This window comes from Dermacentor andersoni, chromosome 9 (genome assembly GCF_023375885.2).
Source record: "Dermacentor andersoni chromosome 9, qqDerAnde1_hic_scaffold, whole genome shotgun sequence".
In the NCBI taxonomy this organism is placed as follows: Eukaryota; Metazoa; Arthropoda; class Arachnida; order Ixodida; family Ixodidae; genus Dermacentor; species Dermacentor andersoni.
Window position 1 is genome coordinate 80,404,241 of NC_092822.1, and position 17,429 is coordinate 80,421,669.

General features: G+C 40.3%; 1 protein-coding gene across 8 annotated transcripts in view; it reads left to right on the forward strand.

The window, feature by feature from the left end:
* The window catches only part of LOC129382127 (uncharacterized), a 53,669-nt gene that overhangs the window by 2,727 nt on the left and 33,513 nt on the right, over positions 1 to 17,429 (forward strand). For 3 of the 8 annotated variants that reach the window (XM_072284226.1, XM_072284227.1, XM_072284229.1), the window contains exons 2-4: positions 1,007 to 1,294; positions 12,759 to 12,810; positions 13,803 to 13,864. In XM_072284226.1, the coding sequence (XP_072140327.1) occupies positions 1,265 to 1,294; positions 12,759 to 12,810; positions 13,803 to 13,864 (144 nt within the window). In that variant the 5' untranslated portion in view covers positions 1,007 to 1,264. Of the gene's footprint in view, positions 1 to 1,006; positions 1,295 to 3,571; positions 3,657 to 12,758; positions 12,811 to 13,738; positions 13,865 to 17,429 lie in introns of all 8 variants that reach the window. The other 5 variants (XR_011890038.1, XM_072284228.1, XR_011890036.1 and 2 more) reach the window with 4 other exon arrangements.

Below are 17,429 nucleotides of genomic sequence, written 5' to 3' on the forward strand. Positions count from 1 at the left end.
TTGATAATAGCAATCCCTTGCTATTGAAAGTTGTAACATTCTTTTCATTAACATTGAAGTTCGAATGCTTTCAAGTCCTTTTAAATAAAAAAATAGGAGGCTTGGGACATTGTGATATAGGGCCTGTCCAGACATTTTTAAACTGCTAGAATAAGAAGTTAACATTCACGAATGTTTGTACTGAGAAAAAGGTACCGAGTTCGATTTATCTAAGCAGTGGTTCATACGCACCTCTAACACCACCCCAGGAGGAGCCAGACACTGCCAAATTTTTTCCAATATACCCCCCCCCCCCCCCTCCTTACTTTCTCCCGCACGCAAGAGGTATTCGCCAAATGCCAGTTAGGTCGGAAGAGACAAAATAGAAAGGCGTCTTTTTGCGCCTCTTGTTCATCGAGCAATGTTTCAGAAAAAATGAGGACATACAAGGCACTGTTTCCAACTAAATCTTTTATCCAAGAAAACCAATATACAGTAAACTACCACTTGAACGTCACTTAAGCAAATTATTCAGCTGTACGAACTTTTTTTGTATCCCCCATCGAAACCCCATTCAACCCAATGCAAATGCCTTTCAGTTTAACAAAATTCAGTACAGTGGCATTTCAGTTCTGTGATCATATTCTGCTACATCATCATCATCATGATTTTTATTTTTACCACTGGATACAAGGTGAAAAAGGGAGAGCCGGGAAAAAAGCCGAAATCTCTTCGGCTTGACAAAGTTCCGGTCTCCCAGACAGGCACGGAAGCGGCTGGTGTAGCAATACAATTACGCAGAAAGTGTGGATATAAGAGTTTTTTAAACACAAATACATATAGAAATTTTCATGTTATTACATGGAAACTAGTTGTAATACAGTTGTGTCAAATGACTCCCAGTATACAATTATAATCTGTTATCTTGCATATTATTATTTAACACAGACTCAGTTGCATATATCATAGTGGACTTGGAAGCACCGAACGAGTACGGATGCTGATCAAATTTTTTCTGATCGCACAGATCGTGCTGTCGAGGACCGGATTCGTCGACGCAGGGTCTGAGCATGCACTGCATCAGGCCTATCTACTGCTACCTCCGGCTGTCTGCCCTGCTGGCTTCATCGGACAAAACAAGTCGCAGGGAGCTGTACCACGTGCACTGCACTGGGACCACCTGACCAGCACGGTAACGTCGACGGAGACATCGTGGCACCCGGATAAAAGCAGCAGCCTTTTCGACGTTCCCTTCAGTGGACTTGGAAGCACCTAACGAGCACGGATGCTGATAAAATTTTTTCTGATCGCACAGGTTAGTGACCAGCATTTAGTCTCTTCAGTTAGAGACAACGGTGTAACGTTAACGGTGCTCCCAAGTCCACAATGCTGTGTTGCTATTTTGCGGGGTTGTTTTAATGTTGTCCGCTTAATGTTACTAACATCCGGAGACGAACAAAATCCAGGCCCTTACTCTGATTCAGATAAATGTTCGCAGCGGGAACTAATGAAACACATTCTAAGAGAACAAAAGGAAACGAACAAAACACTGAAACAACTGTCTTCAAATATCAAGCATGTGGAGACAATAGTTGCAGATTTGCAAGAAATAATGACAGTTATTGAGAATGAAAGGGGATTATGGAAAGAATGCGAAGACAGGATAGTACACTGCGAGGAATCTTGTAAATCTACCATGATGCAAGTAGAATTTCTGGCATCGAAGGTCGATGATTTAGAAAATAGAAGTAGGCGGAATAACCTAGTAATTTATGGATTAAGAGAGAGCTCTGATGAAGATGTTAAAACACTTGAAGAAGAAGTGCACGGTATACTTAAGAAGACCCTAGGAATAGAAATTAACTCAATAGAACGAGTTCACAGAATTGGTACAAAGCAAAGCCAAAGGACACGCCCCGTTATTATCAGGCTATTCAACTTCGCTGAGAAAAACAAAATATTATCAAGCTGCTTCAAGGTGAAAAACACTCGGATTTCAATATCCGAGGATTTCTCAAAGAAAGTATGCGACACACGTGCTAAATTATGGTGTTCTGCAGTAAGTGACAAGGCGAAAGGGGCAAAGGTATCTCTGTCATTTGATAAACTAAAAATAAATGGCAACACCTTTATATGGAATGAGTGTGAGGTCAGAAGAATTGAACTATCTAAACCGAAAACTTCTGCACACGCTGGCCCAGCAGCTTGCGATGGCACGTGACAACAACGTACGAAATCTATCACAGTGTTATCACTGAATGCGCGCAGCGTAGTCAATAAGTCAAGCCTACTTGAAAGCATAGTTGCAGCCCATCAACCGCACGTTATAGTCATCATGGAAACCTGGCTTCAGGAAAGCGTCCAGGATTCCGAAGTGTTTCCACCTTCTTATCGGCTCATACGGAAAGACAGAGAATCGCGGGGGGGGAGGTGTAGCTGTCGCAATTAAATCTAACATAAAATTCACAGTTTTAAACAGCATACCTGACCATGAAAGCGTATGGTGTAACCTTACATTTAATGGAAAAAGCATATTTCTGGGTGGCGTATACCGACCTCCGAATGCGCCCCCTGAATACCTAGACGTTATGCATGATTACATTGCACAACACACTTATTCACGTTTCAATATTATTATCACGGGTGATTTCAATTTACCAGGAATCAATTGGTCTAATCTTTCGCACAACAGCTCCGACGCAAAAAGTGCTGAATCACTATTGTTCATGTCATTTACCTTCTCTCTAGACCAGCTAGTTTCCGAACTGACTAGAATAGCTGGTCCGTCATGTTCTGTGCTTTATCTGATGTTCGTAAGCAGTCTATTTCAAAATAACACATTAAATGTTGAAAATAGCATTTCGGACCATAAAACTATTGTATTCTCCTGTCCGATTTTAGGAAACTGTGAACGCGTTAAGCCATCGATTGCTGTTATCAGGGATTACTCAAGAGCGGATGACAATGCTATCTCAGAATATTTAAACGCCTGCGTTCTGCAGGTTTCATTACTTCATGACGTAAATGAATTATGGTTACGTTTGAAGCATATTGTACACTTTTGTGAAGAAAACTACATTCCCTCCAGAAAGAAAAGAGTGAACAGAGAACATCCTTGGGTATCGCGCGAAATAATACATTTAAAACGAAAAATTAAAAGAAAGCGCAGAAAGAAAACCACACGTGACCTTCAAGATCTTGTACGCTTATTACAATATAAGATAAACATATGGCCAAGGAGCGTTTTTTCACTGTTACTCTGCCTTCTTACATGACGAATAAACCACAAAAATCCTGGTGCTACCTATCGAGGGAGTGGCACACCGTATCGCAGATTACTGTTTCAAACGAGACGTTTGTTCAGCCTGACGTCATAGCAAGCAAATTTAATGAATTTTTTCTATCTGTATTTAACAGAACTACATTATCATTTCAAGAATCCGATGCCTGAAATAGATATCGACCAACAAGGAATTCTTTGACTCTTACAAAAACTGGATGTAAAGAAACCCTGTGGCCTTGATCTTATATCAGATGCATTTTTGCAAAAACATGCAGTTTGGACGTCAAAATACTTATACGTAATTTACAGGCGATCTTTGGAAACTTCAGTGATACCCGACGACTGGCGAAGGGCCAAAGTAATACCTGTGCACAAATCTGGCTCTAAACTCGACGTAAGTAACTATAGATCTGTTTCATTAACATGTGCATCCAGTAAACATGTGCATCCAGTAACATGTGCATCCAGTAACATGTGCATCCAGTTTTTTTTTTTTGTTCGAACATATTATTTATAAGGCCATAATATTGCACTTAGAGAATAATAACCTACTATACAGCTGGCAACATGGATTTCGTTCAGGTCTAAGTACTATTACTCAGTTAGCTGAGTTAACCCATGATGTAGCTACCACAATAAATAACAGAAGCCAAATAGATGCCATTTTCTTAGATTTTTCAAAGGCCTTTGATGTTGTTCCTCATCCAGATCTTATTACTAAACTAATTGCCATTGGTGTACATGAGAAAACAGTATCATGGATCAAGAACTATCTCGAAAACGGAAAGCAATGCGTAGCTGTGAATGATATTACGTCTGATTACGTCAACGTTTTTTCTGGTGTTCCACAAGGCTCTGTTCTTGCCCCCCTCCTATTTCTGATCTACATCAATGATATTCGTTCATGCGTTCAGCCGCCTATTCGTCGATGATTGCGTAGTGTACGAAACAGTGAATACCAGAGAGGATCAGGTAAAACTAGATGATTCGTTAGCTGCTGTACAAAATTGGTGCGACATTTGGGGGATGAAACTGAATGCATCAAAAACTACCAGTATCTCCTTCACTCACAAGAAAAATGTGCTTCAGTTTACATACACAATAAACAATATATCACTAAGAAAATACGAGGAGGTCACATATCTCGAGGTCACTCTTACAACGAAATTAAATTGGGAAACTCATATAAATAACATATATGACAAGGCCCTAGGTAAACTACATTTATTGAGAAGAAAACTTGGAAACACACCTCCTAGTGTTAAATTAAATGCATACAAAACCCTCATTAGACCCTCTTTAGAGTATGCTGATATTATTTGGGCCCCGCACCAGAAGTATTTAACCGAGAAACTAGAACGCATACAGAACTTAGCATTGAGATTTATATATTCACAATATTCACGTCAAACGAGCATTACGAACCTGCGCGTCAAGGCTAACATTAAATCACTGGCTCAACATAGAATGATTTCCAGATTAAAATTTCTATACTTACTTTATCACGGCTCCTATCGAATACCACAAGCAACATACATTCAAGCGCCATTCAGACTTTCTGCCCGAACCAACCATAATAAATCAATACGACACCATCCCAGCCATAATAACACTCACAAGTACTCTTTATTCCCACACGCCATTTCCCATTGGAACATACTACCCTCTAGAGCCGTAAATTGCCCATCTGCCAACGCAATTATTGACAGTATTGAGAATCTGGAATTCGAATGGTGATATTACCTGTATTTCATATGCAGCCTCTGTAGATGCATTCTTATGGTAAACGCTGTTTCTCCTGCTTCCCGGACGGCTCATTTAAACAGTGTATATATTTATTGAGTGTGTTCTTTTTTGTGTGTGCTAATGCTCTTTGTTTTGGATACACTAGTTTCACTTTATTCTTTTTTTGTACTGTATTCCATGTTGTAACCACCCCTGCATGGGCCCGACGATGGCCTGCAGTATTGTAAAATATATAAATAAATAAGAATGCAAAAGCAATATATGTATACATATATATACATATACACACATACATATATAAATATAACAAATTTCACAGAAGTTTACAATAAACACAAGTTAAGTTACCATCAGGAAACATTCTTTTTTTCAGAAATTATTTTACATACTTGCAAATATATATGTGCATCTATGTTAAAAAACATAAAAAAAGAAAATCTGCATATAGGCTGCTGCTTTCGCGACAGACATCACGGCAACGTAGCCCAGGGCGTCATCACATCCTTGAATTTTAACAAACGCGAAGACGTCCTTTGCAGCATCCAGTTTACAACACGAAACCCTGCCACGTGGTTCGGGCACAATCACTGCAGCGGAAACCCGGATTCTAGGAATAGTAGTTACAAGTGTGAATGTATAAACAAAATGAGAATATATGCTAAGTTCTGCGGAACTGTTGGAGCAGTTAACAATACACATCTATAAGAACAAATCCAATATTTTAGTTTTGTTTAGAGATAACACATCAACATGTTGTTGGTTAAAATAGTTAAGTAGGGACGGTAGTGTATGTTTAAGGCATTGGCAGCCATAATTAGTATGTGAGAAAGGGATCTGCCATGGTGCCTGGTGACGATATGAATATGCACTTCTATTTTGTTGTAGAGTTGCCGGGGCTAGGAATGAATCGAGTTTTCCCAGCATAGCATTTCTATAGCTTAGTAATGTTTTGAATTTATATATGTCACGGGCTCTGATTATTCTGTTTTGTTGGAAAAGCTCTTGCGTATGCTCGAAAAAAGAAACGTTCGCTATCGCCCGAATTGCTTTCTTTTGAAGTATTTCCAGCATTTGAATATTTTGCGCTGTAGTGTTACCCCATATAAGTGAACAGTAACTGAGGTGTGAATGGAGAAGAGCATGATAAATGAGACACTTAACTTGAAAATGTAATGCACTTCAATTGCAATTTAACACACCAACAACTTTTCGTACCTTTGAGCAAACATGACTAACATGTTTATTCCAGGACATATGCTTAGCGAGTATTATGCCTAGGGTTTTTATGGATGACGTAAGGTTAATTTTATACAGACCCCACACAATATTATCTGGCAATGTAGTAGAACTTCCCAGAGCATGAAAAATAACGCACTTTGTTTTGGTTTCATTGAGGATGAGGCCGTTTGCCTTAGACCATGCTCGAAGTCCATAACAAACGAGCTTGCTATAGGCGTTATTTCTTTTAAATCTTTACCTGTAAAGAAAACAGAGCAATCATCTGCATACGTGACAAATTTACACATATCGCTCACTTGTACAATATCATTAATGTAATACAGGAAAAGTATCGGGCCAAGAATGCTACCTTGGGGCACACTCGCTGTCAAAGATTTTATCTGCGATCTGTTCTCATTAATTTCAGCAAACTGATGTCGGCTTTCTAAATAAGATCAGATAAGTTCAAGTGTTATTCCTCGGAAGCCATATTTTTCCAGCTTTATCAGCAGCAATTTCTGGTTGACCCTATCAAAGGCTTTGCTGAAGTCTAAGTATAACCCTAAAGTCAGAAATTTTTTGTCAGTGTTCTCTAGAATAAGCTCCTTCTGTATACTTAAAGCAGTTTCCATAGACCGCTTTTTCTTAAACCCGTGTTGACAGTCGGTTAGCAGGCTATGTTTTTGCGAAAATTTATTAATACAAAAGTTAATTTTTTTGAGTCCCTTTGATAGCACAGGAAGTATAGATACTGGCCAATAATTGCCCATATTATTTTTGTCACCTCCTTTGTGAACTATTACTCTCGCTACCTGCATATTACGCGGGAAAACTCCGGTTGACAAGAAAATATAAAAAATGTGCATTACTGCAGGTGCAAGTAAGTCTATGACGTACTTAATTGGCCTAATTTCTAAATCATCTACGTCTCGACTATGGCTATTTTTCAAGGATGAAAATGTTGTAATCACCTCAGGTTTGCTAGTAATCTTTAGGAATAAAGATTCTCTTAATGAAGCGGCATGCATTGTATCTTGAATGTCGTGATCTATGCATCCTACTTTAACAAAAAAATTGTTAAAACGGTCTGCAAGTTCTGTACCACCTACAAAAGTGCAATCAATGTTCAACGTATCTGTTTGTGTATCGACTGACTTCCGATGTAGTGCTTCGTTTATTTTTTTCCATACTTTGTCACTTCTGCTATTACCTCCATGGAGTTGTTAGTTGAGTTTTCTTCTCTATTAGTTGCAGGTGTGCCTAATACAGTGTTTTCACTTTAACCTCCTTATTTGCCTTTCTTCACTCTCATTTCCACTTGAGAATTTTGAACTTTGAGTGCCTATAACCTATATTAGGAAGTAGCCGCTAGCAACACTTGGGAAGCAGTGTTTTTTTATTTTAAGCATGAATGACATTGTCATTCACTGAATTTTGTGTGTAGTGCACAAAGCATCACATGGCAATAATTTCTTTGTTGAAAGAACTATAAAAGACACTGGTAAAAAATTACTGCATAATTCATTTGGGATAAGTAAGTTGAAAACCCTGTATTGTTTTTAGAATGCTTTTCTTCCCAATTGGATGTTTTACTGGAAAACATTTTGCAGCAGAAATTATGTTCCTGTGTCATCCTTCCAAAAGGCACAGTAAAACTTGTGAGCCCACTTAGTGTCTGCAAAACTGAATGAATTGGTTTTATGTGTAAGATTAAATTGCCCAAATTATACAGAATTTTTAATGTTAATTATTAAGCTCAAGGATGTAATTAATGCTTTGAAACATTTGTTCTATGCTTCCATATATGTAAATGTAAGCTTTCACCCAGTGAACACACTAAATTAGAAATATGCCTGCTATCCATGCTTTTTGCGCGTTAAAGGAACTTGCATGCTTTTGCATGTTTAGGAAATTGCCTTTCATTCTGTTTATACAGCATAATTTTCTCACCTATACTAGTAGCTACAGTGTACTGAGGTTGAGTGCCCAGGCAAGGAACCCGGAAATTTTACGGGAATAACTACCCAAAATTACTGTGGATGGATCTGGCAGTGGGAGCGGTTCAGGAAGTGCACTGAAACTTCGAAATTAATGTTCAGTGTGACCTGCAGCATCCTGGAGTGAGGGTCTGCACTGGAAGGAAACTATGAAATATGTTAGCAACTAGTCAAACATTGTTTTAACCCCAATGAGTGCTTTTAATGGTGCATAATGGGAAAGGACAACCAGTGACATCGATGCGAGCCTTCAGACTCTAAAGTTTGCTCTATGCATTCCTCTGTGTCATTTCATCAATGGCAACAGAGCAGGCGCGTATGCAGTAACTTTTTTTTGGGGGGGGGGCAACCATAGGTCTCCTTCCTATGCAAATTAGGGGAAGGGTACCTTTATTTTACAAATATGAATAATGCCGACCATTCACCATAAAGACACATAAACCCGAAAAGAGAAATGAAATAAGGTGCATCTCACAGGTAGGCCTGTGAGATGCACCTCTCCTTTACATGGCAAACAAGGAACCCCATCAAATGGACTCACACTGGAAAGAACCGCAGGAAGAACACTGCCAAGAACAAGTAAACAAGTGAAAATGTAAATTAAAGATTTCTATAGTAGAATACATAGCAACCATGGCACATGAACCGCGCGGGGTTGTGTTACTTAGCCAGCCAATCACAAAAGCAAACAAAATCATCGTCATGTGGCCTTTTCAACAATGCGTCGTACTTGATAGATCCGGAGAGTCTGCTGTTCTTGAAGAGCCTTTTATCGGCAGAAGCAATGAGGTGTGCAACAGACATGGACAAAGTGTATGGAGTCTGAGCATTTCACTCTTCAAAAGTCTGCGGTACAGTTCATTTCACTGCTGAACCAGTTTTACTCATGAAACTTCACTGCCAACTGCACTGAAACTTGAAAACAAATAGTTGCAGCAAAGCAAGCATTTTATAATTTTCAGTTGAATAAAGAATTCGACTTTCGCCATTATTTTATTTATTTATTTTATTTACAATACTGCTACTCTCATTTGAGAGCGTGGCAGTTGGGCGATACAGTAGACATGTATATGAATACGCATTTAGGCAGAACAGTTAATTGAATAAAGGAAGAAAAAAGAAAACAATTGCCCGAGGATGGTAATATAAGAAAGAAGCTGAGTTTAGAAACAAAAATGCAAGTTTTCACATGACAGTTAATTAACATGATTCTGGCAGTTAAGAACACGTAATTAACTAGTTTATACATAAAATAGGAGCGAACTGAAAGATAACACTTAACGCGTGAAGAAATTTTAAAGTTGTGTGAAGGGATACGCTTTAAAGCATACACTTTGAGAGCGAGAAGACATGAATGGAAAAAGAAAGAACAATCTAGGCAAGCAATCAGCAGGAAATGGCAGTTATAACAATTATCTTAGGAGTAGTACAGTAATGAAAATTTATTTTGTGAACACAGTGTACCATATGTCCACATAATGACAATCAAACAAAAATGGAAAAAGAAAAGTGGGAAGTCGAAAGCAACACAATGCGAAATTTCTGACGATGACACGTGCGATGATAAATTGTTTAATTTACGCACTGCAGCTTCCACTTGTGAAGTAAATTCGGACAACGATTCGATGGCGGTTATAGCAGGATCAAGTCAGTTCCATTCAGCAATTGTAAGGGGGAAGAATGAATACTTAAACGTGTCATTGTTGCATGTGTATTCTGTTAAAGTGTGCGCGTGTTTGTTACGTGTTTTTCGAGCCTCAGAAAATGAAATGTACCTGGACACATCTATCTTATAGTTATTTTTTAGAAGCTGAAACAAGAACTTCAGGCGAGCGTGTTTTGCCCTGGTAGATAGCATTTGCAATCCAGACTGCGTTAGAAGATTAGTCGGTGAGTCAGTGCGTTTATATTTGTTGTGAATGAACCTTATAGCCTTTCTTTGTACTGCCTCTAATTTTGTTATGTTAGTTGTTGTATGAGGAAACCAGACTGTGTTTGCATATTCGAGAACCAGCCTAACGAACGTTGTGTAGGCCAGTAACTTCGTTGATGTTGTAGAGAGCGCAAGGCTTCTTTTGAGGAAGAATAGTTTGCGTAATGCTCCTGCCGTGATATTAGCAATGTGTTTATCCCACCTGAGGTCTGAGGTTAATGTAACTCCCAGATATTTGTGTTGTTCAACTTTAGTTAGTGGTATGCCGTTAATCTCATATGTAAAGTTAGATGGTCTTGTTTTCCTTGTTACGGTCATGAACAGAGACTTTTTTACGTTAATTGACATCTGCCAATTAGAGCACCAAATAGCTAGAGTGTTGAGGGATGTATTAAGTGCGATGTTATCGTTATAATTAGTGATTTCACTATAGATAACGCAGTCGTCAGCGAACAGTTTTATATTACAACCAATGTTAGCTGTGATGTCATTAATATAGATTATTAAGAAGAGTAAGGCCCAAGAACTGAGCCTTGGGGAACTTTGGAAGTAACGGTGACAGTGTTAGGTGGCATTTTTTCGTAGGTTACAAATTGTGAACGATTGGCTAGAAATTCTTATCCAGGCTGAAAGGAGCCCTTTCCCAACAACACTTTCAACTTTAGCGATTAATTTGTTATGGCATACACAATCAAATGCCTTAGATGGATCAAGTAAAATCATGTCAGTCTGGCCGCGGTGATTGATAGTATATGCAAGATCGTGGATTCGTTCTGTTAGTTGGGTTATTGTTGATAAACCACTGCGAAAACCATGTTGGTAGGGAGACAAGAAGCCAATGCTCTCTAGAAAAACCGTTATGTGCTTTAAGATTATGTGCTCTAGAAGCTTACAGGATGTACTAGTTAATGAAATGGGTCTAAAATTTGAAATTTCTGTTGTGTCGCCTGATTTATGGATAGGTATTATCTTTGCAATTTTCCAGTCGTTCGGTAGCTGTGAAGTCGTGAGTGATTTACGAAAAATTATGCCGAGGTATCTACTGCACCATTCCGCATACCTTTTCAGAAAGTCGTTAGGTATGTTGTCAGGACCGCTGCCTTTTTTAGGGTCAAGATTAAGCAGAAGATTAAGTATGCCAGCGTCCGTAATGTGTAATTCGCCAATGCTTACGCCCTGTCTCGTTAGAATGGGGGGACTAATGTTATTGTCTGTAGTAAATACTGATTGAAAAAAAATGTTATATGCGTTGGCTTTCGCAGTTTCTTCCTCTGGGCTTAAGTGGGACGCTTCATCATTGGTGCGAAAGTGCCTCCAGAACCTTCCGGGATTATTAGTAAGAAAGCTCGGTAACTTTACATTAAAATAATATTTTTTTGCTCATTTGGCTGCAAGCTTGAATTCCGCGATGGCATTAGGAAGTTTCGTCACCCTGGATTCGTCTCCTCCTTTAATTTTTATTGTTCTATGCAGTCTTTTCAGACGGCGCTTTGCCTGAATTACTTCTTGGGTTATCCAGGGATTATTTTTTGGCGGCCGCTTGGTTTTAGTGGGCACGTAGTTTGTGACGCAGTAGAGGACGATAGATTTGTACTTATACTCGCCTATTATACTTTAATAGGCGAGGGAAAATGTATAAAATTATGCGCTAATAATATGATTTTTGTGGTTACCGCCTTATTTGCCTAACAGGAAAAGTTTGAAGTATGAATTATTTGCAGCCTCGCAGAGGAACAGTGGCTGGCGGTTATAAGGCCGTGGGCGGGGCTTCGCTGCATACTTAAGTTGCATCCGACTATAGTTTCGTTTTTTGAATTACCTCTAGAAGAATTATAGAGAAATATATATTTGCGGAACAACCACATTTCTTTTGGATCCCTCGTTTACTGCTCTACCAAGTGCCAAAACTGACTCTTATTGTTATTTGGGAGGTTGTGTAACGATGCGTGGCCGCCACTCCCGTGCAACCGCATAGAGCGCAGGACGCTGCGGCTCTAGACATGCTGCACCCACCGTGAAGGTTAGAAAAAAGCCCACATAAGCACAACAGAGAAGTGGCAACATTAGGCGGTGTGACTGATAACTGTACAAGCGTCATTCAAGACACACGGAATTGCTCCCCACTTCTGGCGGCGTTTACAGTAACGAACGGCACACGCGTTATCATCATGATAGCATTGCCTGTTACTTTCCTGTCGGGAATGATAACGCGCATGCCGTTCGTTACTGGAAAGTACCGGGCTCGCCGCGTTAAAGAAAGGAAATGCGGACAAGCAGATGACGATTATCGTTGTGTGGCAAAAGGGTGTAATTATGCTTAAGAGTGTATGCTAGCCACCATACCCTTAGTATAAACATATCTTCTCTGTAAAAAAAAAAAAAAAAAAAAGTTTAACACAGTGATATTCGTCTGGCGACAAAAAAAGTCGCTTCCAAAGATTGTGCGCATCTATAGCCAAGCCGATCCATGCCTAAAGCTTCCCAAAATGGCCGACTGCATCGTCGAAATCGTTAATACACTCTAATCGTTCACTTGATTTTTCGCTGCATTGGAAATGCAAGCGGTTAATTTCGCCGAATGAAATGTCTCGACGCTTTTCAGCGGCCGTCTCGTGCTTCTGAAAAGAGCTTGCGGTATTGGCGTGAACAGACAGGCAAGTGGACGTATTTATTCTACAGTTATTGAACAGTTACTTATCGATACATCTTGAAGTTAGCCTACAAGCTGTCGTTAAAAGTTCCGTCTTTCAGTAGACCTTGTGCAGCGTACTCTCAGCTCAATACGAAATTCTTGACTGCGTTCTCGAGTTTTGTTTAACGGTAATGAGAAGGAGTTAGATAATGCACAGAGGCAAGGTTTTGTCTGGTCTTGCAGGAGTCCCAGGTGCTTTTTCCGCCGCGTACACTGTCGCAATCGTTACACGTCTGAGGAACCAGACTGGCGGCGCATAGGTAAAGCCGGCTGCCAGTGCAAGCCGCAGTCCCCTACATTGTCGCTATAAAGAGGAAATTTGTACGTGTACTAAGTGTACGCAACGTTTCTTTGTTTAGTATAATTTGGCGGTGCCTCCAGCAGACAAAATGTGGATCCCATACTGCTGCGTCGGTTTGGGCTCGGCAATGCCTCCGCGTGGCGGGCGCGTTTAAGAGAAAGCTTTAGCTCGGGTGTTCCAATCTAAATACATGTAAACGCAGTATTCGTTTTTCTCGGCAACCACTGCACCAAATTTGACGAGGTTTGTTACATTTAAAACAAAAGCTTAGAATCTAGAATCTCTACTGGGTACACAAAAGATTTAAGCGAAACAACTGAAGCAAAGCGGGGCATGGTGCTTTCAGTGCCCAATTTTTTATAGAACATGTAGTTTTCAATTATAAAGGGGACTGTAATGCGATGTCTAAGTAGGGGGATGTCTTATATTCAGAGTCGACTTATGTTTCAATATGAACGGGAATGAAGTGTTACGCAATTCTATTAACGAAATTTACCTCTGCTGTTTAGTTTCCATAATGTGCGTAGAAGCAACAGTGCGTGCACTTTCAGCTGCTCAGTTTATCTTCAATGCTGCTCTCATTTTGTAGAGTTCCATCACTTGTGCATGTGCAACACATTGGCGGAGGCAATACGAACTGCATTTCTCACTAGCTGGACAAGTCGGAATGGCAGTGCACCTTGGAGAACAAGACTCGAATTGTGAAAGTCTGGTGGTAAGTCTGAATTAATATATTTTCATTTATATTTGGCGTTAACTTTCCAGCGCACTTTCTATCCTATTGAAGAAACATTTAGCCCCGTTTGGCCTGTTTTTTGAGGGCCTTACATCAGGCCCCCTAGCAAGTTTTAGTTTACACTGCAATTTAAAGCTTCTTGAGACCCGAATACAGCCATGGGACATAATTACTTTTCAAGCTGGTTATTATTGCCTCCAGGCATGTTACGAACATGAAAGATGTTTTTTTAATAACATAGTTTTAAATAACTGGCATCTTTCTTAAATGTCACAGTCATACGTAGACAGGCTAAGAGCTGCATCTCCAACAAGTGAACATCTCATGTTCGCTATGGTAAAAACTGTATTTCATTGCCTGAACGCAGAGGTGAAGATGGAGTTATGTGTAGTAGACTGTTACTTGGCTGCTGCATCCTGGATTTTCATGCATTAATGAGGAATTCAAAACAGGCTTCAAGGTTGCTTCCTGCTGTTTGTGACAATGCAGAGGTCTAGATCAATTTAGTGTGAAATTTCTTGAAAGTAGATGAGAAGAATATGAGTGAACCACTTTCGACAGTTCCACATGCATTGGACTTCATATCCATGATGAATGTTTGGAGTAATGACTTCAGACTTCTGGCATTGCTTTACCGAAATAATCTTTTAAACTGGTTTATTATTAGAGGAGACAGAAGAAATTGAATGCCCTCTTACCACACCACCATGAGGTGAGCGTGACTGCCTTGTCACATACTTGAGCCGAAGAACCACATCGGGTTCACGTGACTAACACCACCCGCTTTTTTTTTCTTATCCATTTTTGTTGCGTGGCACATTTTCCACCGTGGCATTGTGCATTCTGAATTGGGCGATTTACCGAAGTAATGCGTTATGGCGAACGACACTTTTAAGACTGTGTTTTGCGTCGCACTGTTTGTTTGTGTTGCCTTGACTCTAGCTGGGTGTGGCGCTTTCTCGAGAGGGAGGAAAGTGGCGTTTCATTTGACATTTCAGCTGTCTGTATGACATGCACAGATTTGTCATGAATATCTGTGTCATGTGCTGTAAGGCTGTAAACTTAAGAACAGCATTAAATACATTCTCTTAGTGGTGAATGCAACGCATATTTATCTTTTGCGCACAAAGAAAATGTGAACAGTGTACAGTGCTCCCACTTCTGCGTCAGTCTGATAAAAAGGCCAACAAAGAGTGATACTGCACTAAATCAAGTATCTTGAAATTTGGAGACATCCTAGGGATGCTTCTGCAGCAGACATGATTGACCAGAGAGGTTAACAATGTACAGCTGCTTGCGGTGACCAAATGCACAGCACCATCAGTTTTGTGCCATGCTATAATTCTATCAAAACCGCCTAAAATTCTTGCAGCTTTTTAAGAAAGGATTAGTGGCACATAACAGTCTGCCTTTTTTTTCCGTTTTTTGAATGTATATTTTTCTCCCACATAGCTGATGTGACTCAAAGGTTTATAGTCCTGAAAGCTTGTTTGCTTTGTTATGAATGTTACCAAAAACTTACGTGTGCAAGCTTACCTCTGCCCACACTGAACGCAGACACAGTGAGTTTATTTAGTATGGAAAGCTAAAACAATGTAGTGGCTGCACTATTGTTATGAATCTGTCGTAGTGATAGATGTTGCTGATTTTATGTAGTGCTTGTTTTCATCACTCAGGATATCACCCAAAATTCTAAGAGGCAAAAAAAAAATGTATATAATGTTCACAAGATATGGTTATGTGACGAGTAGAGACTGGGTGATGGCAGCCGATTGAGGGAACGAGCTCGCCTGCGGATCTTGCAACCACAAGAGGTTTAAGTAGATTTTATCGCATTAAAGTGTAACAAGTGACGAGAAAAAAAAAAGCCTGGGCATGTCATCAAAAGATACCACTGGGAACAAAAGTCTATGGATCTACACGCACCGTGAAATACCCAATTTTTTTTCTTACTTGCCATGTTGGCATACATTGGTCCACAGTAAAGTTGCAGAATGGGGCAGGCCCTCCATTTCATTCCTGCTTGACAAAGTTGAGATCTCTTAATTCCACTCTTTTTAACTCCCCAGAATGCCAAGAGTTGTACCATTCCTCCAACTTTATATGAAATTCTTACTATACTGGCTCTTTCAGTATCTACCTGTAGGTCACTATCTCTGCCGTGGTACTTGCCAACAAAATGGTATTCTACTTATTGTGAAATACTGAAGTACTGGAGACTGTTCCAATGACGAGCTTTAATTGCACCTAAACACTAAGCTTTAGTTGCCAAGAATGATTCTATTTAGCAAGAGCATGCTTGGACTATGACACAAGGATGGAGGCCAAAAAGTTACTGCCCTTCCACTGCTGCGAAGTGGGGTGCAAGCGAAACTTGGGATCTGCGGCTCTTTCTAATGCCTCACGGCGAGGGCGGCACGTCAACGTCGACCCCTTTCTCAAGTTCCCGGTGGCATCAATCAAACACTGCCGGTTCTTTGGCCAAAGGCACAACACATGGCCTGCTCCCACTGCCATTCCTTCAACACAGCCTGCTCTTCAGCAGAACAGACCAAACGCAGCCTCCCCATCTGACTGCTGGGCCTGAGCTGGTGTGGGAAACTGCGGGTGTCAGGCGAGCGAACACACCCTTTCCCTCCTCTGGAGGAAGGGGACGCCCGTGATTGGCTCATGCCTTGCGCTGCTTCTACTTACCCACCTTAAAGGCAGCGTTTGATGAACTGACAGTGGCTGAATCGGTTAGCATGGTGATCTCGCAACCCAGAGGTCGGTGGTTCGAATCCGCAGCCTGATAAGCAATTTCTATTTTTGCGCAGCTTGGGTTTTTTCGCGCGGTAACACCGACACCAGTGAGGCAATACAAGCTTCTGTTAAAAAGGTCACAAATGGTTGCATCTTATGCCAGTTCCTGTTCATGTGGACATTCAGTGTTATTTTTCACTGTCAGAAGTATCCTTGAAGAAAAAAGGGGAGGGGGGCCAACGAAGTATCAACACTAAAGAAGCAAGGTCGACGTACATGGTAGTTGAAATAAATCGATGATTAAATGTTGATTATGCTGTCATGTACGACGCACAAATTGTGAGATGGATCTGGCGAGCTTCAAGCTCACCTGTCAGCACTCTCATTGGCCTGTTGAGCATGTGTAGCGTTGGTAAGATTAACATTTCCTCTCTTCAGCGTTGACTGCTGCATTGTGGCGTGGTGGAGCACTGCCATTACGAATCCCCTCGCAAACTATGAGCTACCAAGCTGCACTAAGGCCAGTGCACCAGTTTCACGTCTGTGCGCACTCAAGGATGACAGCACGCATTGCATGCGAACTCAGATGTGCATACATACAAATTCTTGGTTACGTCTCTCATTGTACTGTTACACTAAGGTACGTTTTAATACTGCATAAAATTACTGCTTAATTTGCACATCACATAGCATTAATTATAAAAAATTCAGCATGTGCATATTATAGCCGGCTATAAAGAAAAAAAGTTACAGAGCTCCTTCCAACATATCATGCTATGTTTCGCAAGCTGTTCCAACAACG